The sequence below is a fragment of the Homalodisca vitripennis genome, chromosome 4, assembly GCF_021130785.1.
Source record: "Homalodisca vitripennis isolate AUS2020 chromosome 4, UT_GWSS_2.1, whole genome shotgun sequence".
Lineage (NCBI taxonomy): Eukaryota > Metazoa > Arthropoda > Insecta > Hemiptera > Cicadellidae > Homalodisca > Homalodisca vitripennis.
This window is the reverse complement of record NC_060210.1, coordinates 175847750-175872485: the sequence shown is the minus strand read 5'-3', so window position 1 is coordinate 175872485 and position 24736 is coordinate 175847750. Positions and strand designations below refer to the sequence as shown.

General features: G+C 32.2%; 1 protein-coding gene across 1 annotated transcript in view; it reads left to right on the top strand.

Annotated features, from left to right (window-relative positions):
- The window catches only part of LOC124361308 (hemicentin-1-like), a 150750-nt gene that overhangs the window by 108226 nt on the left and 17788 nt on the right, over positions 1-24736 (top strand). The window contains exons 40-55 of the mRNA XM_046815354.1: positions 443-582; positions 4680-4869; positions 5622-5751; positions 7443-7588; positions 8477-8749; positions 10783-11046; positions 11406-11581; positions 14071-14170; positions 14845-14978; positions 15060-15210; positions 16626-16813; positions 17380-17564; positions 18844-18995; positions 19190-19314; positions 20444-20635; positions 23866-24004. Of these exons, the coding sequence (XP_046671310.1) occupies positions 443-582; positions 4680-4869; positions 5622-5751; positions 7443-7588; positions 8477-8749; positions 10783-11046; positions 11406-11581; positions 14071-14170; positions 14845-14978; positions 15060-15210; positions 16626-16813; positions 17380-17564; positions 18844-18995; positions 19190-19314; positions 20444-20635; positions 23866-24004 (2685 nt within the window). The remainder of the gene's footprint in view (positions 1-442; positions 583-4679; positions 4870-5621; positions 5752-7442; positions 7589-8476; positions 8750-10782; positions 11047-11405; positions 11582-14070; positions 14171-14844; positions 14979-15059; positions 15211-16625; positions 16814-17379; positions 17565-18843; positions 18996-19189; positions 19315-20443; positions 20636-23865; positions 24005-24736) is intronic.

Genomic DNA, 24736 nt, shown 5'->3' with positions numbered 1-24736 from the left:
TAATTTCTTAAGTTCAATCCAGAAAAAGCCCTTTACTATACTTTTTACTGTGATAAGCTATCATCATCAAACGTATTCTGAATGGTCTTTTCAAGATGTATTTTATTTGAATAATACATGTTATTTGCTATAGTTGTCATTCATTTTGGTATAATGTACTATTGAGAAAAATCTGTAACAATCTTGTTATTAATAGAAACATTTTAGCAGAGGAATTTCCTTGTTTGTAACTTGTAAAATAAGTTTATTTTAAATATTGAAGATGTTTTATACATTTAAAGTACTTAGTTGTACTTTTTTCATTACTTAACTGAAGACCTGAAAGATTTATTTAGAAAACTTATTAAAATCTGTCAGATTAAAGTTCGCTAACTTATTCACAACAGACTTGCATGAACCATTAGCTCTAACTGTCTGTGCTGTAAATCTGTTTTGTTGCCAGGTAGGAGCCAAGCCTCTTTCGCAGTAGAGGTTCTGGTACATCCTCACTTCTTGGATGAGTTTCCAGAAACGGAGTTAGTTGTCTCAGAGGGTGAGAGAGTTGTACTCGACTGCAGTGTGGGCGGCAATCCAGAACCAAAAGTAATCTAAATATGTTATTTTAATATAAAGCTATTAAAACCTCTCTATAAAAAAATAATTTTTTTGTTCTTTTCAGCAAACTCTAATTAACAAAAAAAAAAACATGAAATTATTTTACAATAGTTCACCTTTACAAGAATAAAGTAATACAACTTCTGTGACTCAAAAAACACAAACAAAGGCAAAAAACATTTCTCAAATATGACATCACTACATAAAAATTTTATAGCTGCTCACTTAAAAGATGGTGCAATCAATGTTTGGTTGGAAAAATATACAGGGTGATTCAAAACTAAACGGCAATCTCTCGAGAGCTTATTCTATAGCTAAAAACAAGTAAAAAAGTTCATATAACCATATGCCCGGAAACGCTTCGTTAGCGAGTTACGCCTAGCGAAAGATTTCGCCCGGATTTCAGAACCCTTGGTGAAGTCAGGCCGTATAAAAATGGTAAAGGTAGTTACAAAGATAAAAATACGATTGTTTTTTATGTTTTTATATCTGACAAATTTATTAAAATTCGTCCCAGAGCTGTAAATGCAATACTTTCAGAGATATCTTACGTAAAACACAAGAATTGGTGCAAAGAAATAACACATTTTTGTGTTTAACGTAAGATTACTTCCATAAATGTTAAATAAAGGTCATTTTTTTCTTAAACAGATTTGTAGAACATTTAATTCTGAAAAGATTCATGTGAATTACTTAGGAAAAAAATTAATAATAGGTATTGAAATTTAGCTTTATTTAAAAATAAAACAGACGCACAAAAATGCATATTCTTATCTGCATAAAATATTAACTAATGTTTAGGTTGTGAGTAACAGCTGATCATTTATTCAACACTTTTTATCGTCATATTTTCTTTGCAAAGGTTGGCAATATCAGCTGATCAACAATTAAGTTCATGAAGTAATATTTGAATAACCTTTATGGAGGTTTTTGTATTGTGGCGTGTGAAGATTGTATTTTGTGAGATCCTGTGATTATTTGGAAATATTTTATACAAGTGTATAAAATATTTTATTAAATATTTATTTTTAAAATATTTTATTAAATATTTTTATAAAAGTGTATGTAATTATCTTAGTAAATAATGGCAGATAATGTAAATGGTATGTATTCGTTTGAAGAGTATACGGACATGATACTGATTTACGGCAAAGTTAACAAGAATGGTTTAGCTGCAGTTCAGGAATATCGTGATACTTTTCCACATCGAAGAACACCTGATCGCAAAACATTTGAAGCTGTGGAGAGACGACTTAGAGAAACTGGTAGCTTTAAACCGAAGCGAATAGATACTGGTCGTCAACGTAGCGAAAGGAACTATAATAATGAACAAGCAATAATAAATGCTGTAGAATTATCACCAACCACAAGCACCAGACGATTATCACGTCAGTTAAATATTTGCCAGTCAAGCGTATGGCGGACACTTCATGAAGCACAGTTGTACCCATTCCATATAACACGTGTTCAAGACTTATTACCGCAAGATCTTAATAAACGGAAGATGTTCTGCCGCTGGTTAAGAAGAAATTGTTTACGACATCAGTATTTTCTTCGGCGTATTCTCGTTACTGATGAATCCTGTTTTACTAGAAATGGAATTGTAAATTTTCGTAATACCCATACTTGGGCGTACGACAACCCACATGAAACTGCGACAAGGCATTTTCAACATACATTTTCAGTCAATGTATGGCTTGGTGTTCTGGGTGATAATTTGATTGGTCCATTTTTCCTCCCTAATCGACTTAATGGAGTAGCGTACTTAAATTTTTTAAGAACAAACCTGCCTACTCTCTTGGAAGATATTCCTGTTCAAAACAGAATAAATGCATGGTTTATGCACGACGGAGCACCTCCACATTTTTCTAATGATGTGAAAAACTATTTAAATGATACATACGGTAGACAACGGATTGGTCGAAATGGACCAGTAAAATGGCCACCACGTTCTCCTGACCTCACGCCAGCAGACTCTTTCTTATGGGGTTGGATGAAGTCAATTGTTTATTCAAAACGGATTAACACCATAGAGGAGTTACGTAATCGCATTACAGAGGCGGCAGAAACTATCAAGAATGCTCCAAACGTTATGAAACGCGCTAGAAAAGAGTGGATTCGCCGTGCGAAAACGTGCATTGCTAACAACGGAGGACACTTTGAGCAACTATTATAGGTGATTATTACAGTTTTATAAAGGTAAATACATTTTATGTTAATGTTCAGTCTAGAATAAATGATCAGCTGTTACTCACAACCTAAACATTAGTTAATATTTTATGCAGATAAGAATATGCATTTTTGTGCGTCTGTTTTATTTTTAAATAAAGCTAAATTTCAATACCTATTATTAATTTTTTTCCTAAGTAATTCACATGAATCTTTTCAGAATTAAATGTTCTACAAATCTGTTTAAGAAAAAAATGACCTTTATTTAACATTTATGGAAGTAATCTTACGTTAAACACAAAAATGTGTTATTTCTTTGCACCAATTCTTGTGTTTTACGTAAGATATCTCTGAAAGTATTGCATTTAAAGCTCTGGGACGAATTTTAATAAATTTGTCAGATATAAAAACATAAAAAACAATCGTATTTTTATCTTTGTAACTACCTTTACCATTTTTATACGGCCTGACTTCACCAAGGGTTCTGAAATCCGGGCGAAATCTTTCGCTAGGCGTAACTCGCTAACGAAGCGTTTCCGAGCATATGGTTATATGAACTTTTTTACTTGTTTTTAGCTATAGAATAAGCTCCCGAGAGATTGCTGTTTAGTTTTGAATCACCCTGTATAATTTAATTTAAATTTATAGCATTTTAAACTAACTTCCCTGAAGGCAGAAAAGTTTTTGATCATATGAAAAACATGCCACTCTCTCCAATTATCTTTCATCTACTGTAAAAAGTTTACAAGGTATGTTCAGAAAGTAATGGGAATTAAAAAAAAACTTATTCATCTACATTAATGTTGACCTATAAAATAGCCCCCATTAGATATTATGCACATGTGCCAGTGCTTCTTCCAATCCTTGAAACACTTCTCAAACTCAATCTTTGTTTTTGACTGCTATTTTAGCTATTTTAGTGATACACTTTTAATGTCATCTATGCTTGTAAAACTATGGTACTCCTTTAAGGTTCTCTTTATTTTTTAAATAAAAGTCACGTGGAGCCATATCTGGAGAATATGGAGGCAAGGGCATTGTTACAAATACTGTTTTTGGCCAAAAAATCATGATCAAGCAATGAAGTGTGAGCAGATGCATTGTCATAGTACAAAAGCCATGAATTATTTGCCACAAATCCGGACATTTTTTTCGGATTGCTTCACACAAACAGCATTGAACTTGCAGGTAGTACTTGTTGGCCATTTGAACTTATAACAACATAGATTAGAGTATTTCAAAAATAGTACTTCATATGCTGGAATAAGGTTTTTTAATAAAGATTATGTGTAAATATCTTTAAACTATTTTATAACTTGTCTTGACTCTATTTATTGTAAAATGTTCAAGAAAAATAAAGATGATTTGAGTTGCTTGATGTTGCTTGCCACCATGATTGCAGCTTCTTCAACATATTTACAAGCTTACACAAATGATGTGTTTATATACATTTAAGCTTATGCACATTATAAGAACTGTAGTTTAGACTATTCCAACATACTGGTATGCATATTTATAGGGTGTAAAATTATTTTAAAACTGTAAATTACTTTTGCAAATAAAGTAATGTTAGGTAGGAAATATCCAACCTTCCCACTGGTAATTGACATTTAGATAGGATAGTTCTGATCTTGCTACTCGGAGGTTTACTAGTAACTATTATATAGTATTTAATCTGATTCTGATTTAATCAATGATTCTAAAAATGAATTTTCTTATTATAAAGTCACTCATGTTCTTTTAGGTACGAATATGAAGAGCCAATCTGAAGGGAATTTATTATATATGTTTGTATTATATGTTCTTATTTTATTCTCTCACCCTTCTGTATAACTTAGGCTAATTTCTTTTGACATAAAACCCTATTTGATTTATTCATCACTGGACATTTGGTTTGGAGATTTATTTTTGCACAGGTAAGTTGGAAAAGAGTGGAGCTAGGTTTGCCCGTGACACAGCACACAATGCCTGGTATGATGTTAGAACTGCCATCAAGATGGCGGGTGATCATACCGGCTGTGCGACCTCATCACTCCGGCACATACCAGTGTTCAGCTGTCAACAAACTGGGCAAGGAGACCAAGCAGTTCTCCCTTCGAGTGACAGGTTTGTAAAATAACATTAGTTTATTATTAGACACCCAGGTCTAATAGAGTAAAACAACAGTGATTTGTGTTAGGTAGGTTTTGTATACAAAAGCAGCCCATTGTAATTATCCTCATGGTAGCACTTTAGAAAAATGTCTTTACAACTTCACCAAGCATGATCTCCAGAAATCAAAACCAACCCCTGTTCAAAATTTTGTGTGTGTGTGTGTGTGTGTGTGTGTGTGTGTGTGTGTGTGTGTGTGTGTGTGTGTGTGTGTGTGTGTGTCTGTGTGTGTGTGTATGTGTATGTGTGTGTCTGTCCATATGTGTTTTTTTATTTTTAAAAAATTGTATCTCAGAAGCTGTTGGAGCATATAACATGAAACTGGGCAGTTCTAAGATATTGAGTACATCTTGATCCCATGAGAAAAAATTAATAATATTTCAGCTGTCAGAAAATCTACCTACTTCTACTGACTGAGACAGAAAAGTTATTGTATGACAGTGTGTTGTACATATCTGAAAATCAGTTATCATATTATTTCAGTTAACAATTACGTTTAACTTGCAGTCTTAAATGTGTAGCACCACTTAATATAATCCTGTTTTTACTTATCCATGTCACCTATGAGATTACAATCTTAATTGCTAATGATATTGCAAGCAACTTGAACAACCAGAGATGAAATCAGAGAAAATATGCTGAGAGTGAAGCTGAGACAAATGTAAAATGGAAATTCAGATATTTCTTACGATTTTAAATTGTTAAAGCTCCTCCCGAGTTGGATGGACCAAAAGAAGAAAAACTGGAATTATCTTTAAATGAGAAGGCAGTACTTCAGTGCCGTGTTTGGGGCACACCAGCTCCTACCATTGTGTGGGAGTATTCCAATTCCACCAGGTAAAGTTTTCCTTTTAAGTTTTTTTTAGAATAAATACATACATTCTAATATGTATTAACCCTTTGCGCTCAAAAGGCCAGCAACACTAGCCACACCTAGGTTGCAGACAGCTCGCGTTAATTTTTCCGTAATTTGTCCTCGCAACTCGTATGGCCAATACAGATGGCCGCGCTACTTTCATTGACAGCTTGGTGGCCATATATGTTTTTTGCCTCCCCAGATAGGCATTAACTTTCAATATTCTCTGTGTTATTTGCATAGTAGTTTAAAATGTTTAAAGAAGAAATGGAAACTAATTTAAAATTTATTTTTAATGAATCTTTCTAATACCAAGATAAACATACATTTGGAAATTTAACTCTTATATGTATAAAAAGATATGTAAATAAAATATTATAAAGTAGGTGTTTACAGTTATTTTATACTCAAACATCAGCTATTTTACATTTTTCTCAATCTCTAAATTTTTTTACAGAATAAATTTTTTTTAAATATACACAAATATGTGTAGTCAAGAATAGTTAGCACACGTCTTTTAGAAAATGTTTCTAAGGTTCTATCCCTTATATCACTTATTCAGTGTACTGGCCCACTATGCATCATTTGTCTTATTTGCACATGTTTAGAAAAGAATTAGACTAATTTAAAATTTACTGCTTTACCGTAAAATTAGTTTGAAAAACAGCTGTTCGATAAGTTTCACTATTCACTAGGCACTCACCATTCATTATAAAACAAAAAGAATATTAGAAAATAACTCCTATGTTTAGTGGCCAGTGGTGTTGGCCTTACAAGCTATAATGGACGTATTATATCTTGGACAGTACAGCTGGACATATGAGCTGAGATAACATTACGGCAAAAAGAAATCCACACTTCTGTCAAAATGGCTGCGGCTAGTAGAGCTGGCCAAACGAGCTCCAAGGACAAATTATAAATACTGCCTTCTAGTGCATAGGGTTGAGAATGCATTATTTATGTATTTCAAATATGTATAAATATTTATGTTATATGTTTTATTGGTATAATACGCAGTGCCGGTTTTAGCACTATTAGCGCCCTGGGCGAGATTTCTTCGGCGCCCCCTAACTGCAATTCAATTACATACGAAAAAAGACCTGCGGCGCCCCTGGGCGGTCGCCCAACCGCGTCCTACCCTTAACGCCGCTCCTGATAATACGTCTTATAAAGAATTTAATTTGAGATATAACACAAAAATCTTGTTATTCCCCATTTCTTATTTGCTGAAAAAAACATGGCTACCACTTTAGGATCATTAAAAAATATTCATGGTATATTATTGTTGTTGTTTTTTTTTCATAATCATGTTGATTAATTTGATGTCACTGTCTTCTAATTTAAAATTTCTTCCTACCATCCCATCTTGAAAAATATGGAAAAGTCTGAAATCGATTATGAATTGCTATGTTATTACAAGTGTCTGAAGGACATTTAAAAAAGTTTATTAATTCACAAGATATTTTGATAATCCTGTAAGTTACAGAATACCAATTTCTTTTGGATATAAGGAACTTCTTATAACTATATAATGAGTTTGTAATTTTATTTTATTGTAGCTGTATTACATCTCTTTAGCAAAAACATTAATAACTAACTTACTTGATGCAATACAGATAACAGGTATTGTTTAACAAATTTTGTTTAATTTACCTAATTTTTAATTTTCTAGTGGATTTCAAACGATTCAAAACCCTGGTTTTGATCTGAGGTTGTTCGAACTCTCTCCATTGGCCCCTAGTGAAGCTGGGACATACAAATGTACAGCTGTTAATACTTTTGGTACGGTTTCTAAACACTTCAATGTTACTATATCAGGTGAGAATATGTCTTTTCAATGCCTTAACATTTACCACGAATATTTTACAATTAATCACTGTGATTTGTGCTTGGATGTTTTACATATATTTAGTTAATGCTTATATTATATAATATAAATGCTATTAACATCACATTATTGTTTTATCTTTGCTAAATAAACTTGAAATTCAATAATTCAATAATAAGCCATTAATCGTAATTTCAAGTTCTTTGCATACTTTTCAATACAGTATACTCATAGTTTCCATAAAAATAAAACAGCAAAATCCTGATTAACCTGACCTATTTTTTATTTTAAAGACACTTTTAGAAACTTTATATAAGTTTTCAAGTAGCAATTTCAAAATGTTTTTTTTATTTACATGTTCCGTACAATTTAAACTAAATTATAATTAATAAAAAAATGAAATCCAAATGTATTCCACACCCACCCACCACTCCTGAAATCTGGATACTACCAGTCATGCAATTAATAAATGTGCATTGATAATAAACAACAGTTCAAAATGTAAAGTTATATAAATTATTTCTTTTTACAGTTTTCAAATTGGTTGGAGAAGCTCTCTTTTTTATCATGACAGACTGAGAAAACAACCAGTCAGATTACACATATTCCTTTTAAAAATAAGATAATTGTTTTTAACTTTATTTGTCATTACACAAGTATAAAAATTATTTTAATTTATATTGTAAAGACTTACAAATTTATATTACTCTGCTGTGTTGATAAAATTGGTTAATTCAGTTGATTAGAAACAATGTTAATTCAGTTCTGTCAATGTTTAAATTTTTTGATGTCTAATACAAACCTTTTGAAATGTTGTGCTGTTTAGGGAGAAATAAAATATTACAATTAGCCTCTATTTGACTCTGTCTGTGTTCTAGAACCACCAAAAATAGAACAGTCAGAGTTGACAGAAGAGCTGAAGGTGAGTATAGGAAGTGACATGTCACTGAGCTGTGTGACGTCAGGTTCTCCTCCTCCTGTAGTATCCTGGCTGCACAATGGACATTTGGTCAGCAGTCAGTCTCTCGTAGATGGTCACACTCATTCACTGCTGCTTGGCCCTGTCAATACTACGTCGGGTGGCAAATACTTGTGTGTTGCTTCCAACAAAGCTGGAGTTGCTGAAAAGGCATTTAAGGTTAAAGTTCTTGGTAAATCAATTTCTTATTATTTAGTTACTTTTTTCAGAAAATATTACAATTTTTACAGAATTTTGTTTGAGTCAATGAGTTGAGTGTGTGTTTTTCATATAACCTCTCTTATATAGTCATTAGTTTGCAAAGTGAAAACCACCATCAACATTATAGTATTCATCCTTGTTTATGATTTTCAACTAGTTAAAATCAAAAAAATTTTTGGTTTTTTAGAAACCAAACTGATTGTCTTGTTACTTTGTCTTTTAATTTTTGGCAAGCCATTTTATAATACTATAAAAACCGTTAAATACATAAAAAATGATAATACATATTCCATATTCTTTATTATTGGCTGATCGTTAGCGAAGCTTTTCACTTAAAGGGCTGGAGAAATTTAATTTCTGTCTGCCTGACTGTCCTGATCATATCTACAAAACAAACTGACAAATAGACTTGAATTTTTGCCTGAAGCTTAATATCTGCAGGCAACATTGAGTTCAATGATAGTTCATATCACTCCGTTGGATTTGGCTGAGCGTTAATGAAAATTGTTACGTTGGTCTTATGGGTAATCATGTTGGCAATAGAAAATCGCTGAATATATAAATGTCTAAATAAACTGATAACAACCACAAGACATGTTAACATGTAACATAGTAACACATGTAACTATGAAGAAATGATTCAGGGAATTACACTTGCACAGCCACAAACAATGTTGGCAAAGTTTCAAAATCTTCATTTTGCATGCAACTTTAGTGAAACCTATTACGCGACACATTAAGTGGCGTACTCCTACCTTGTTGGTATTTAACATGTTAAGCAATACATGAAGAAAAGTTGCTATTTGTTTGCAAATAAGTAAACTAAAATCAAAAGAAGCATTAATAAAAGTGCAAATTTGTAAAACTAAAAATTAGACTTCAAAAACATTTATAGGGACAGTAAGAATTAATATCACCCTATTTCTTTCAGTTCATAAACTTTACAATGCACAACTTCCTTTTAGTTTATATTCTTATGGTTTACTTAAGATTATTCTTCTGTAACAATTTTTTAAAGACTCATCCTTTTGGACTTCAAGCCCTCAAAATTGTGATAAAATGTATAATATTTAAAATGTCAGCAACATCAATTAGTCAACATTGATTAGTAAAAATAATTCATTTTCAGCCTTAGAAATCATACAACTTTAAAAAGGTTTGGGTAAATGTTTTTTTTTTTTACAAATGGGTAATTTTGTATGTCACCAAATAATAAATCAATTGAAAAATTTAATCTGGATCAAAATATTTAAACATAAATGTTGAGCTATTGCATGTTTTGCCCTACAAGAATACATTCAAATCTAATTTAGATTTGGAAGGCTCTTTATGTAAATGCTCTGGTTATGGTTTGTAAGGGTATCAATTTTCTTGCTTAAATAATGAGTGTAAAATAAAATAAATAAATAAAATGTACTTACATAAGGTTCCATTTACTTTAACATAATAATTGTCATTTACAAAAAGCTTTGTTTTCAAATTTTGAAGAATAAATGGCATCACTCGAGTCTCTGTATCAAAAAACTAGTTTGGGCAATTTTTTATGCTAACAAATAATTATTTAAGCCAGAACTAACATGGTAAATAGAGAATTTTAATTTGATTTTTTCAAATACTTATAGTACAAAATAATTCTTATCTTAAACTCATGAAAACATCATATAAATTTGAGATACAATAAAGTTTACATTACCTAATAACATTTTGAAAATTTAACTTACATCAGGACCGAACTTGGAAAATAAAAAATCCTTGCAGTTTTTACATTAATGCAAACAAGAAAGTGTATTTGGAAGCAACTGCTCTGGCTGGGAAGTGTAGCAAAAGAGTTACTGTATTGAGTTTTATGGTTCAGTTTCAACTAGAAGAGATTTAGGAACAAAATTAGAAGATTAAGACATTTTAAATATGGTTTTGTGTATTGCCAATGAAGAAATGGTTATACACACATGGAAATGGTTATACTCCTTGTAATCAAACATCTAATTTTAGTTTTTGTTATAGTTCCACCAAGGATATCTGAGTCATACCAGTTTTCTGCAGACCCTCATGTGGTAGTGGTCGAGGGCCTTCCGCTAACCATCAGATGTCCCGTGACAGGGACACCGCCACCCAACATTACATGGCATAAAGATGGTGGACAACTCAATAATACCAATGATCTTATTTCAATCAAAGAAGTAGGAAGAAATGATTCAGGGAATTACACCTGCACAGCCACAAATCATGTTGGCAATGTTTCCAAATCATTTTTGGTTGATGTTCACAGTAAGTATTGAATCTAAAATATTTTTATCACAAATCTTTGCAAAGTGTTTCAGTACAATACACTGCTTACACTTGTAACTATACATTATAAAAAAATTGTTGTAACTATACATTATAAAACAATTGTTGTAACTATACATTATAAAAAAATTGTTGTAACTATACATTATAAAAAAATTGTTGTAACTATTTTATACATTATAACTAAACTGTTTACTCAGCCAAATTATTTTTTCTAAAAAAGGTGTGTAACAAATTCTTACATCTAATCCTCTGAAGAATATTAGTAATTTTTCATTTACTTGCAAGTATTACTTACGGTAATTTTTTAAATTACAATGGTAAAATTGTGGTTTCAGCGGCGCCAATGCTGAAGGAAGATACGCCTCAGCAGCTGTCAGTCCTCAGCAAGACAGAACTATCGTTGGACTGTTCAGTCACTGGCCATCCTTCCCCATCCATCTTGTGGCTTAACGGCACCCATCCTCTCTCTAATTCTGGAGTTATCTCTCTTACAAACAAAAACCAAACTATGGTCAGTAAAGTACTAGAGATAACATATCTTTTGTTGTCAAATTATAAAATACTGATAAAGATGGTATAGCTTGAATGAAGTTTAGTATAAAATTGTACATAAAATTTTACCCTGGCGGCATTGTTTACTTCTGATATTTAACCATTTTGTGTAAATCTTTACTTTACAAATAAATGTTCTAAATTAATGTTCTAAGAATGGCTGGCATGTAATGTACAATTACAACTCTTAATTCAGACAGAATGAGATGAATAAAAAACATGTCCCCAAAACCATATCTCATAGTTCATTTAATTGTTATCATTATGAATGAAAGAATAGATGGACAACTGGGGGAAAGAAACAATTCCATTCTTGTACAGTTTGCTTGAATTGGATTTTGTAGAAACAATTGAACTTTCTGGATATTGCTCCTAATAATTTGTAATACAGCCCCTCCCAATAGAAGCTGCATCCAAGTATTCACTATATAACCAACAAATTTTGATCTTTAATTTCGTGAAAAATAATAATGGGGGAAATAACCACCTTATTTATATTGTCTCGTATAATAGTTGATTTTAGTAACTCATTTTAGTTTTACTTAATATTGGGTTTTTGCACATTGATGATGGCACTTATGAAGTATTAACATACTATTTCAAAATGCTTATTATTAATAAGTTTTTGGAAACATACCATTGCAAAAACTACTGAGAAATTCCAACGTCCATATATATGAACGTTCACTGTAAAAATTCTACGATGATAATTTGTTTACGTATTAAAGTTTTTTTGTATATAAACAATAAGGAATAAACCAAATTACAAGACAACAAATATTTATAGCAATTTTTTAAGATAACTTATTATTAATTAGTAAATTATTAATTAGTACAGTAATTATACATGAAGAAGTATTGTAGTATCCAGATACAATGACAATGATTATTATGTGTCTAGTAATCAACTAGCTGTTACCCGCGGCTTCGCACACAATCTTTAGAAAAGTCCTTATATTACTTAGTAAAAGCAATTATGCGCGATTAACCGCGCGGGTAACAGCTAGTTCGTCAATATATTCGTAGTATTTTATAACGAAAACTCTTGATTTTCAATAAAATACCAATTACAACCAGATACCCACGGCTTCGCACGCGATTTCCTGCAGAAAAATTGGGACATAGGAGGCATATTTCTTTTGAACGTCCTTATTACCCTTCTGAGATAAATAGTCACTGAAAGATACTCCAAGCTCATGAACTATTTAAGATTTAAATTTTAAAACAGTCTCAATACGCACTTGTGAAATAACTAGAATTTTTCTCTAATATTCTATGATTTTTGTATACAATTGAACTATATTAGCCCAGCGTGGACAGGAGTCAAAAGTCGAATTCATTTGCACACATACGATGTAATAAATGATGGCGCTCAATGTAATTTTGAAACGAAAATAGGCATATATTAGGTACATATTATTACAGTCTAATGATTATTAAGAAGATGTTAAAACAAAATTACGTATGGTTTTTATTTTATTGAAACAAAATTTGCTGATGCTTAGCCTACATTATGCTTCAAACTATAAATGTAAAGAAATTTAAAATCGTAATTAAATTATATAAACACATCGTCATTTGTTTGTCGCATTATATATGTTTACAAAGAACAGCTGATTAAATTTGAACAGGCTCTTTCACTTAATAACATATGTTTGCTGCAATGCATTTCTTACGGGTATTTCCGTAACTTTTAGAGACCAGTGGGGTGGAATCCTGAATCGGGAACGGGATAAAAAGTATCCTATGTCCTTTTCCCAGTCCTTAGCTACCTCCCTACCAATTTTCAGCCAAATCGGTTCAGCCGTTCTTGAGTTATAAATAGTGTAACTAACACGACTTTCTTTTATATATATAGATTAGCCTCGTGATGAGACATTAAATGACAAGATGTATACCGAAGAATTACATATGTGGGAAGGTAATTATTTTAAGAAATGGGTGGAGAAGAAATAATTTAACTCAAATAAATCTTTGACCATTAATTAATGTTAGTGAGATTAACGAAAGCAAACTGTATTACAGTAAGCAAACAGTTTCCAAATGTTAAAAATAATCTCATAAGCTGCAGTATTATCAAATTTATCTTCTTGTTAGCTGCTCAATCCCTGCAAAATCTTAATTTCACTTGCTCTCTGCAGCGGACAAATGGACAGCTACAAAGTTTCATTAGCAGGATGAATAGGACCTTATGAGAAACTATTTGTCTTGACATTATGATGGATCGACTCCTGTGAGCAACAACCACTAGTATCTATAAATAGACCATGACACCTTGACCAATACTATAACTATGGCATAGACTATGTACTATATAGTGACAGTATCCATGAAGATTAGCAAAAACTACATGATAGTTATATAATTAAAAATCTCTCATAGTGACTTTATGGTTTGTTTCATTCTGAAAACTATATTTTTTTACTACATGATTTTTTTATGTTCCAGAAAATAGGAAGCATTAATCTGGAGCATTCTGGACATTATTCCTGTATAGCATCAAATATTGCTGGCGCTGTTGAGAAGTCTTTTGATGTAGATGTTCTTGGTAATTAAAATTTGTATTAGGAACTTCACTAATTCTGTAGGATTTTACAAAAAATATATCTATGTAATTATTTGTTTATTTTTTATTTTATTTTGCAATATTCCCAATGTGTGATTTCTTATAATTGAATTTTTTGTACAATGCTTATAGTATTTTTAATTTTTTTCACTATAATACATACTGTCTTGGTAATAGCAATATTTTGTAAAACTTAAAATGTATTATTTATATTTCAATTTAATATATTATATAAAAAAACCATCCCAAAATGATTTATAAAGATAATTCATTTTTAATTTCTTGTTTCTAACTATTTACAAAATATAACTGATTGTGGACATTTGATAACTAGATTATTGTTTCTAACAAATAAATCTTTTATGTTCTAGGCATAAAACATGATAGATCACTTATAAGATTAATAAAACATATTTATGAACAATTTTGAGTGATAATCAAAAAATAACTTATTTGTGAATTGCATGCAATGTTTTATATTTTACTATTGTTCTCATTGATATTATTATATTATCCAATTAATATCAATAAACTATATCATACATAATTTGCACTGTTATTTTGATTGAATTATTATTTATTATTAAAGTTAGTAGTAAACATTGATTTCAACAGAAAAAAAACACTATAGTAATGGAATACTTTTTATATTGCAGAGCCACCCAGTTTTATGGGTGACGAAGCTGCAGGAAACAGGCCTTCAACCATGCAGAAGGTTATGCTTCACCGCAAGGTAATGCTAGAATGCCCAGTTTCCGGAACTCCATCTCCCAATATAACCTGGTACAAAGTAAGTACTCCACTACACTCACGGTATTCTCTGTTAGGACGTCACATGAGTCCTGTAATGTTACCAATCTCTTGCGTGCAGGACGGGGAGGTTGTTGTGAAGCCTCAACTGAGTGAAGGTGGTCAAGTCCTCCACGTGATGAATGCCTTGCCCAGACACGCTGGCAACTACAGTTGTGTGGCTGAGAATGCAGCGGGCACAACCCGTCTCTTCTTACCCCTCTCTGTCATTGGTAACAAACTTACTAAATTCTTAACTTACTTCTATTCTTTTCAATAATAATAATAATAATATTTATTGTCATATTAAGTTTTTGCACTCATTGACAAAGTCATAATGGTCTACTGTATAATGGCCCAATATACAGTAATTCATCAAACCAGTAAATATGAAATATATTGATTCAAATAAAATTTGTATACAAATGTAAAATACGAGTAAGTTAGTTACAAGGCAAACATTTTTGAAATGTAATTCCATTATCTAACCAATATCTTATAATTGTCTTACAAAACAAATTTGTGTTTTAAACTTTGAATTATCTAAACAAATTGACATGCAAAACCAATTTTACTCTTCAGTAAGAATTTATAACAGAGCACACAACTGTGGTGCTGGCTGTATGAGGATGGAGAATGTTGAAAGGGTGGAATGTTCCTATATAGGACATATTGTTATTCCTCAGTAGACTTAAGCCATTTCTACAAAGAAAAGAACATACAAGTGCAAATCTAGACGAATTGCTTTCATTAAGAAAACAAAAAGAAGTTTAGTTCACAGTTTCATTGAAGTTTCGAACTCTTGAGATCTCATCCAATTATCAATAAAAAACGCCAAGAAATATAAAAAACTGTTCATATTTGTAATATTTTGCACTCTAAGAACCAGTTTGAAATAGAAATCGAACAATAACCAATTCACTGCTTTAAATTGTTGGTTTCTTCAAAAGCAAACATTTGCTATCAATTTTGGCTCTAACAGACAGAGAAGTATTATCTCAAAATACGAGAAGACTCTAACAATTGTCCTTGGAAAACATTACAACAGGTCATACCTAATTGAGAAATAAAAGGAAGAGTACTGGACTGAAGACTAAGCGTAGGGAAACACCCCTTGTAATTTCTGCTAGATTTTGTAATGCATTTCTTCCAGAACCCTAGTAACCAAACAGGATATCTGCAATAACAGAATTCTTTCAAAAAGTAAGAGGAGATTGAAAACTGTAGAACTTCTAGGTAGTTAAGTTCAGACGCAGGTACTCATGATGAACCTTATCAAAAGACTCGTTGATGTCACAGAATAACCTCATAGTCGATTCTTTGCAATCAAAAGTATGAGACAAGAAATAAACTATAAAGTAGAAAAGACCTATAACAAGAAATAAACTATGAAGAATTAACAAATAAAATAATATAACTAAAGCAATTTAACAAATTAACATTATAAATTAAAAACAGTATAAATAATAATAAACTAAAACAATGACAATGACTTCCCATCAGTTATATATATATATATAATTGTGTGAGTTTTCATTGTGTATTCATAAAAATTATTATTATTATTAAGTATTATTATTAGAAAAGCAGCATGGATGTTAATGTAAAGAAAATTTATAATGAAATTAATTTACATTCAAATATCTAGTGCCACTACAATGGAGTGAGTGGACAGAGTGGACTTCATGTAGCAAGAGTTGTGGAGGGGGCAAAGAGGTACGAGAGAGGGAGTGTGGACACAACACAATCACAGCATCCGATTTTGTTGAGCTTGACTCTTCTGAATGTGTGGGTGAAAAGGAGCAAATCAGACTCTGCAACGTATTACCTTGCCAGGTACTTTTCCTGACTAATGTAAATAATATGATTGTAGATATGGTAACAAATGTACTTATTTTATTTTTTGTGTACTATATTGTCACAACTCCTATATACAAATATCATAGACTGCTATCACCCTCGTAATTTATTTAATAAAGTTTACTTATAAATGACTTTAGTTGAGTTGAAGCTTTAATAACATATATTAAAGAACATCAGCCTGTTATCTCTGTAGAAAGTGAAGGACATTATTATAATACAAGAGGTTGAACAGATGTGCCAGCTGGGCATCATAATTTACATTTTTTGAAAAGAAAGCAAGTTACACTAATCTTGTGGAGTAGTCTACTACGTAATATATGTGATTAATAGTTATGTGTAAGTTTTTGTATGGTTTATTTAGTGTATTACATTTTAGTGTTATTTATATTACATCATTATTTGTATGTGTTACATTGATTTTGTCTTAGTTGGATTAAATAACCTAGTTATAGTTTATTATTTGTGACACTATCCCTTGTACATTTGTGCAAACATATGAATAAAGGAATTTTGATTCTGATGTCTGGATGTTTCGCTAGGTACATGGAGGCTGGGGAGAGTGGACTAACTGGACATCGTGTTCTGAATCTTGTGGACCTGGCACCAGACGTAGATACCGCCACTGTGACTCCCCTGTCCCAGCTTTTGGAGGTGATCCTTGTTATGGTTCTGACGGCCAACAAGAACAATGCATTATTCAACCCTGCCCTCTTCAGTCTCAGTGGTATAACTATTCTTAAATCCTTATTATCTTGATTAGTACTTGTCTTGGTTTATCTACAGTAATTAATGTATTATTATCAAACATTTTAAGGAATGTTATTTACCATTTTCAGCCCTTATTTACCTAATTGTGCGTAATGTAAAGATTTTGTCAAATAATGCAGTAGTATTATAAATTTATTCTTGGTTTTTTTTAGAAACATAGAAATACACTGTCTATTATAGCCAGCTATAACAGATCAACTTACTAATGGAGAAAGTTGTCATACTCAAAGATATCCGTCTCAGGTGTATACATGACTTTGATATATGCAGAGAAGATTAGGCTGATTTAACAGTAATTCCATTGTGGGGTAGTGAGAATCCCCATAGTAAGAGAACATGTTACACAGTAATGTTATACTACATTATTGTATAACATGAGTGTTATATTCATGTTATAAAATAATACTAATGATTATTCCTGAGGGAGTAAATAATTAATTTTTGTTTGTTAGTCCAAAGATCATTGTATGAATTAGGACGAAGCCAACATAATGTATCAGGAATGTCATTTCTTTAAAAGGAAATTAATCAAAGCCTCATACATTAAAATATAGAACCAAATATTACCATCAGTCTAAATTATACCACTTTGCTAGCCAATTCTGAAAGAATTAACTAACGAGAAAACCTAAATTAAAAAACATATTAGAGATTTCTAATAAACGAGCATGGAGTCACAGTATGGTTTTGAAAAGTTCATCTAGAATGAACCAATGATAAAAAAAACCCACCTCTGTTTCCTAAATCTTCGCCATGTTGTTCCTGCCATGATGATCGCCATTTACTATTAACTTCTGGTCAGTTTTCAGTGGTTGTTCATTTAGAGTAGAGCTATTGTGATTTAGTATTCCATAGCACAATTTCAATAATTAGTGTTTTATTAAGTACATGTTTTAGAGATAGTTTGTTGTGATTCCTGACTCATGCATGCCACGGTATGATTTGTTTATTTTATGTATTAGGTTAGTCATCCACTTGAGGAAGCGATAAGATTCCAGATCTTGAAACGTAGTGTTACTGATATCTTGTATCACTGAACAATGCCAAATCCTGTTTCCTTCACTTAAATCCACTTTTACACTAATGGCCTAGTAGTTTCACTATGGCTTTCTTTGGTCCACCAATTACCTCACTTAGCGTTATGAATATTTCAGGGACATTCCATTCTAATCCTCAAATATTGGTTTAGAACAATGTTATTGTTGAAGTTGTCTAGTCTCATGAATGATTAACAGGAGTGAATGGACTTCATGGAGCAGGTGTACCACAAAGTGTGGCATGGGCACCAAGTTCCGAGCCCGACAATGTGTGCGAGGTGATCAGTTGGCAAAAGACTGTGAAGGACAGAAACTGGAAGTTACTTCTTGTTTCAGTCGAATGTGTCCTGGTAAGTTTAGGGAAAACTTTATTAACTGGTAAAAACTTGAATTTTGAATATGAAAGGAGCATGATATTTTCTATCAAACATATTAATTAAACTGGCATGTTAGTAGTGAAACTTGTCATTAGTGAGGAATTAAAATGTTGTAAAGACACTATTATTCAACTGTAGCTAACATTTCTTGTTACATCATCATGTAGTGGATGGCAAGTGGAGTGCCTGGGGACCATGGAGTCAGTGTAGTAGTTCCTGTCTCAGACAACGCCAGCGACTCTGCTCTAAACCCCTATATGGAGGAAAGCCCTGCATTGGGGATAATATTCAGGTACTGACATATTTCAATAGAGCCATTTAGTTTCACTGTATTATTAAAATGAGCTGTAAACTTAAAAAAAAAAAAACAACAAATTGACTATTACTTAATACGCTTAAACATGGAGCGCTAGTTAGCTGCCTTCTGCACACCTAAAACTCCTTAGGTACTTTTAACACAAGCTTAAATTTAAAATTGCATTTTAAAAAAGAGTAGCTCATCTCAGATCCATAAATTTTTCACTTCAAACATTTAAATTATAGTGTCTCAATGCTAATGAATTGTTAAAAATACAATCATATGTTAATACTAATTCTTTGTGATTTATATTCAATACAGATTTTCCCATAAGAAAGTCCATTTTATATATATATATAAATTATAAACTTTATATATATAAAAAAACTTTATTTATATTTTATCTTAAATTTTATTTTATCCAGAAACATAGTAGGAAAAAGTTCCTATGAAAAGTCAATTATTTTGCTATTAATTTTAATCAAACATCATATAATACAACTCATAATCATGTTTATTTGTATTTGATTGTAAAATGTTTACATTATTCTGATTTAGGAATGATTGATATGCTTTGATTTCTACAGTTAATATATTTGGCAGAGCAGGTGGCAACTTTCTTATTCATAGGACCTATATGTACCTACTTGTCAAATCATTATTTTAAATTTTAATATGGACTGACAAATGGTAAGATAAACCAAATTTCTGAATCCTTTATTGCATTGTTAATTTTATTTTGTCTCGTTGATACACCTTTCTATTCATATTCAAAATATATACTATCCTTTATGTATATATATAAAGCTGCCATTTTGTACTGGGTTGAGATAGAAAGCTCTAGTTTCCACTGTGTTTCTTCTTTTATCAAGACCTTTCAAATGAGGTGTCACTTTATGGGTCTTACATTTTAAAATTTAGAGCCGCCCCAAATGGGCAAATTTGTAACAGTGACTAAAAAGTTCACTTCTATTTCCTAGAAAAATGTCCCGAGTTCCATCCCTTCATCTTAACCCATCAAAGACTAAACAGTGTGTATTCATGCTTTTAACTCACCATGTATATAAAACAATAGAATATGAAGTAAATAAATCAATCATTACTATGGGTTGATTTAATTTAGATAGAGAAGTGCTATACGGCTGACTGCCAAAAGTTGCCTGTCATGAATACTGCTCCCAAGTCTGCTTCTCTGCGTATCAGTGGAGAACTGAATGGAGAGAAGGTAGAAGGCATGTACTTGGATGCAGATATCACACAAGATGGTCCCAAACAACTGGTTACAGCCACTGTCAAGGATATACTCAAAGCTCAGGTATCTTACTTGTGTACACAGAATAAATATTTTCACGCTCTGTAATTGTTTACTGTGATTTTGAAGGATAAACAGACCTAAACATGTGTGTTAAAACTTTGAGTTCTGTAGTGTCATGGACATCGATTATATAAAAAGTGTTGAGTTACAAGGGCTGTTTTTTAAGTAAGGGCCGTTTTTTTTTTTTTGTAAATAAACAACAATTATTTTTTTCAAAATACATTTATTTTCAGAATCTGCATACTTTTCTTTATTTTTCTACATAGTTGCCTTGTTTGTTAAGGCACTTATCATATCTTAAAACTAAGTTTTGAAATCCCTCTTCAAAGAAATCTGCCGCCTGCTCTGACAACCAGGAGTTCACGGCCGTCTTGACTTCTTCGTCGTCATTGTAGCGCTTCCCGCCAAGATGATTTTTCAAGTAACGAAAAAGGTGGAAATCGCTCAGAGCAAGGTCGGGGCTGTACGGCGGATGATTCAAAACTTCCCAGCCAAAAAAGTCGATCATTTCCTGTGTCCGAGCAGCGGTGTGAGGCCTTGCATTGTCGTGGAGGAGCAGAATTCCCTTTGTCAGCATGCCGCGTCTTTTGTTCTGAATGGCGCGTCGGAGACTGGCCAGGGTTGCGCAGTAGGCTTCTGAGTTAATCGTCATTCCTCGCGGCATAAAGTCCACTAGCAAAACACCGCGCCTGTCCCAGAACACAGTTGCCATAACTTTGCGCCGCGACAGCGTTTGCTTGGCTTTGACTTTGACTGGAGATGTTGTGTGCCGCCATTCCATGGACTGTTGCTTTGATTCAGGAGTGATATGGGATACCCATGTTTCATCTCCTGTGACAATTCGACTCAACATGTCGTCTCCTTCCTCGTCGTAGCGGGTCAAGAAAGTCAAAGAACTGCTTAATCTCTTTTTTTTGTGATCCTCAGTGAGGAGTTTGGGTACCCATCTTGAGCACAATTTTTTAAAGTTTAGGTTTTCTGACACAATTTTGTACAGTACTGACCTGGACACTTGAGGAAATTCCATAGAGAGAGTGGTTATTGTGAACCGTCGGTCCTCATGAATTTTTGCGTCAACTGCAGTAATCAAATCTCCCGTGATCACAGATGGCCGGCCTGAGCGATCTTCATCGTGGACATTTTCGCGGCCATCTTTAAATTCTCTGACCCATTTCCGCACTTTACCTTCACTCATTGCCTTGACACCATACACCTCACAAAGCTGACGGTGAATGTCAGCAGCCGACATGTTTCTTGCAGTCAAAAATCGTATCACTGACCGAATCTCACACACGCGGCGGGTGATTCGATAATCTTAAACATTTTAAAGATCCACAGTAATGCATACAGGTTAGCTACAGAGCTGCAACTGGCATGAAGTTGTTCGCTAAGAACGCCGGGAGGCGGGGCGTTCGCTCGTTACGGCAGGAACGCGAACTACTACCGTGTACGGGAGAACGGCCCTTACTTAAAAAACAGCCCTCGTATATCCAGTGTTGAGGACATCAATGATATGTATTTTTATAATATAAAAATATTATGTCATTCTGGTCATATAACTATATCATTGTATTTCATATGTTCGAAAATATCAATATATGCTAGTTTTGTATTATATGAGTTCTCTTTGTCAGTGAAATGATGACGATGATATCATGTGACAGGTGATAGTGATTGAATATGGGATTTTTAGTATGTGCATGGTTAAAAGCATGGTAGCTTGATTAATAAATGGATAATTGTGTGTTTTGGTGCTAGTAAGAATTTTAAAATATATAGTATGGTTACTATAATACTTTATGCTGCGTAATAACACTGTAAATAAGATATTTTTCAGAGAAAACTTTTACCTTTAACTGGGTATGCCAAGTGATAAAATTTTGTAAGAACATTTTTAACATTATTTTCAGCTTGTATAACATCATAAATTTTCTTTGAGTAACTTCAAATATATAATATATGTATTTATATACACTATGTAATTACTAAGAATACGTATAATAAAAGATGTCTTTCAATAAATACAAAATTAAGACACTACAAAACAGTTGCTCTGCCACTAATTACATACGCAAGTGAAACAATATTTAAAACAACAAATACGATTGCAATAGATAAGATTCTTAAGATGGAGAGAAGAATAGTCAGAACTTGCTAATTAAACAAAAACTATCAAGTAGACGGAGTTTGGAGACTAGCTTCCAATGAAACAGTTGCCTACAAAAATATAGAACCTATTACAAGTATAATTAAAAAGAAACGAATATCATTCCTGGGGTATTTGTTGAGAACACCTGAAAATACAATTAGCAGGAAATTAGTAGAAAAACTGTGGTATAGTAAAAGTGACATTAAATGGATCACAGAATTAAGGGAAGATATGAGAGAGTTACAAATTACAGTAGAGGATTTAAAACACAAGACAAACACATTAAAGATATTAAATGACAAACACTCTACACTACAGCTGAAAAGAAACAAACAACGAATAGGAAGAGTGGTTCCGGAGGAGGAAAGGAAATTACGCTCGGAAAGGATGAAGAAATATTGGGTGGATAAAAGAAGAAAGACTAGAAAAATATAAAGTGACTAAAGTGGTCCAATGTAGGCCATAAAATTATAAATAAATAAATACACTATGCAATGTTAATGAAACATTGACAACAACAACATTAGTTTTTAAGTATCTGATGATACTATCTGCTCTGTATCTTCTGTTAATAGTAGGCCAAGTGGTAGAGGTGGTGGCAAAGTGTGCTTTGTAATTAGGGCATATATTATTGCAATATCATATTTGTTTTTATAGCTCACAAACAAAACTAAGAATTTTGTTGTTTATTTATTTTTTTTTTTAATGAGAGGCAGATCCCCTTTTGAGCCTTATTCTGCCCGTCCTCCTGGGCCACTGGCCTGTGCGTGGATCTTATCAAACAGAATAAGGCGGAAGAGTCGATACAGTACAAGGTCGATGGTACTGATAAAAAATGCAAGGTCACAGACAGGATTCGAACTTGCGCTATCTCTAACTCAGACTCAAAGTCCAACGTCTTAGACTGCTCGGCATCGACACTCCCAAATAATAAACTATAAACCATAGTTTTTATAAACTACAGAATCACAGTAAATATTGTAATAAAAATAATTTAACAGATATACTGTTTATTACTTTCATTTTTTAATTTTATTTTTCCACAAACAAGATTAATAACTAAAGATATATTTTCTTGCAGGCCAATTGGTTTCCATATCTTACTTTCTTAATGCCTCCATTGCCCTGGAATACAGCATCGGAAAAAGAAAAGGCTAACAATGGATATACTTTAACAAATGGTAATTTCACTGAAGAATCAAGATTTCAGTTTGCCACAGGTAATAAATACAGTATTTTTCATATATTAAGCTTAGCATATTTGATGTACTATCATAGTTCATTAGGTTACAGATGGCTTAAAATGATAGCTGAGTTACAAATCCTCAGTTCAGAGAAAATATGACTCTTGTAGCCAGTTGCTGTTTTAAAGTAATATCCATTTTAGATATGTACTGTATATGAATACAATTTTGCAGTAGGTAGTTAGGACTAATTTTGATAATTTATTGAACTTGTTACATGAGTAAACATCCCAATTTCAGTAGTTTCGAGAAGAGGAGTGAATAACTGAATTTGAATTAGGATAATTACTGACAATTAACAATCATTACATTCTTTGATTTCTCAATTAATGCCTCAAAGATTTTTGGCATTATATGAATAATACATCTGCTTATGATCCCATCCTGTGTTTTGACATCCATATAAACATGCAGTAACAGCCCGTCATGTGGTACTATATTGGAGTTAATTTTTAAATTATTTTGAATAAGTAACTTTAAAAGAACATTGTAGACAAAAGGAGAAACACATGTTTGTAGCGATTTTTAATTCAGTTGTTTTATTTTCCTGTTATTAATATTGTTAACAATATTAATAATGACAATAGTACGAGGGTCGTCCAGAAAGTAAAGAACGTTTTGTTATAAGTCAATAAAAACAAAAGATAAGAGCATGAAAATTTATTTATTAATACTTATAAACTTACTCTATTTTTTTACAAAATCGCC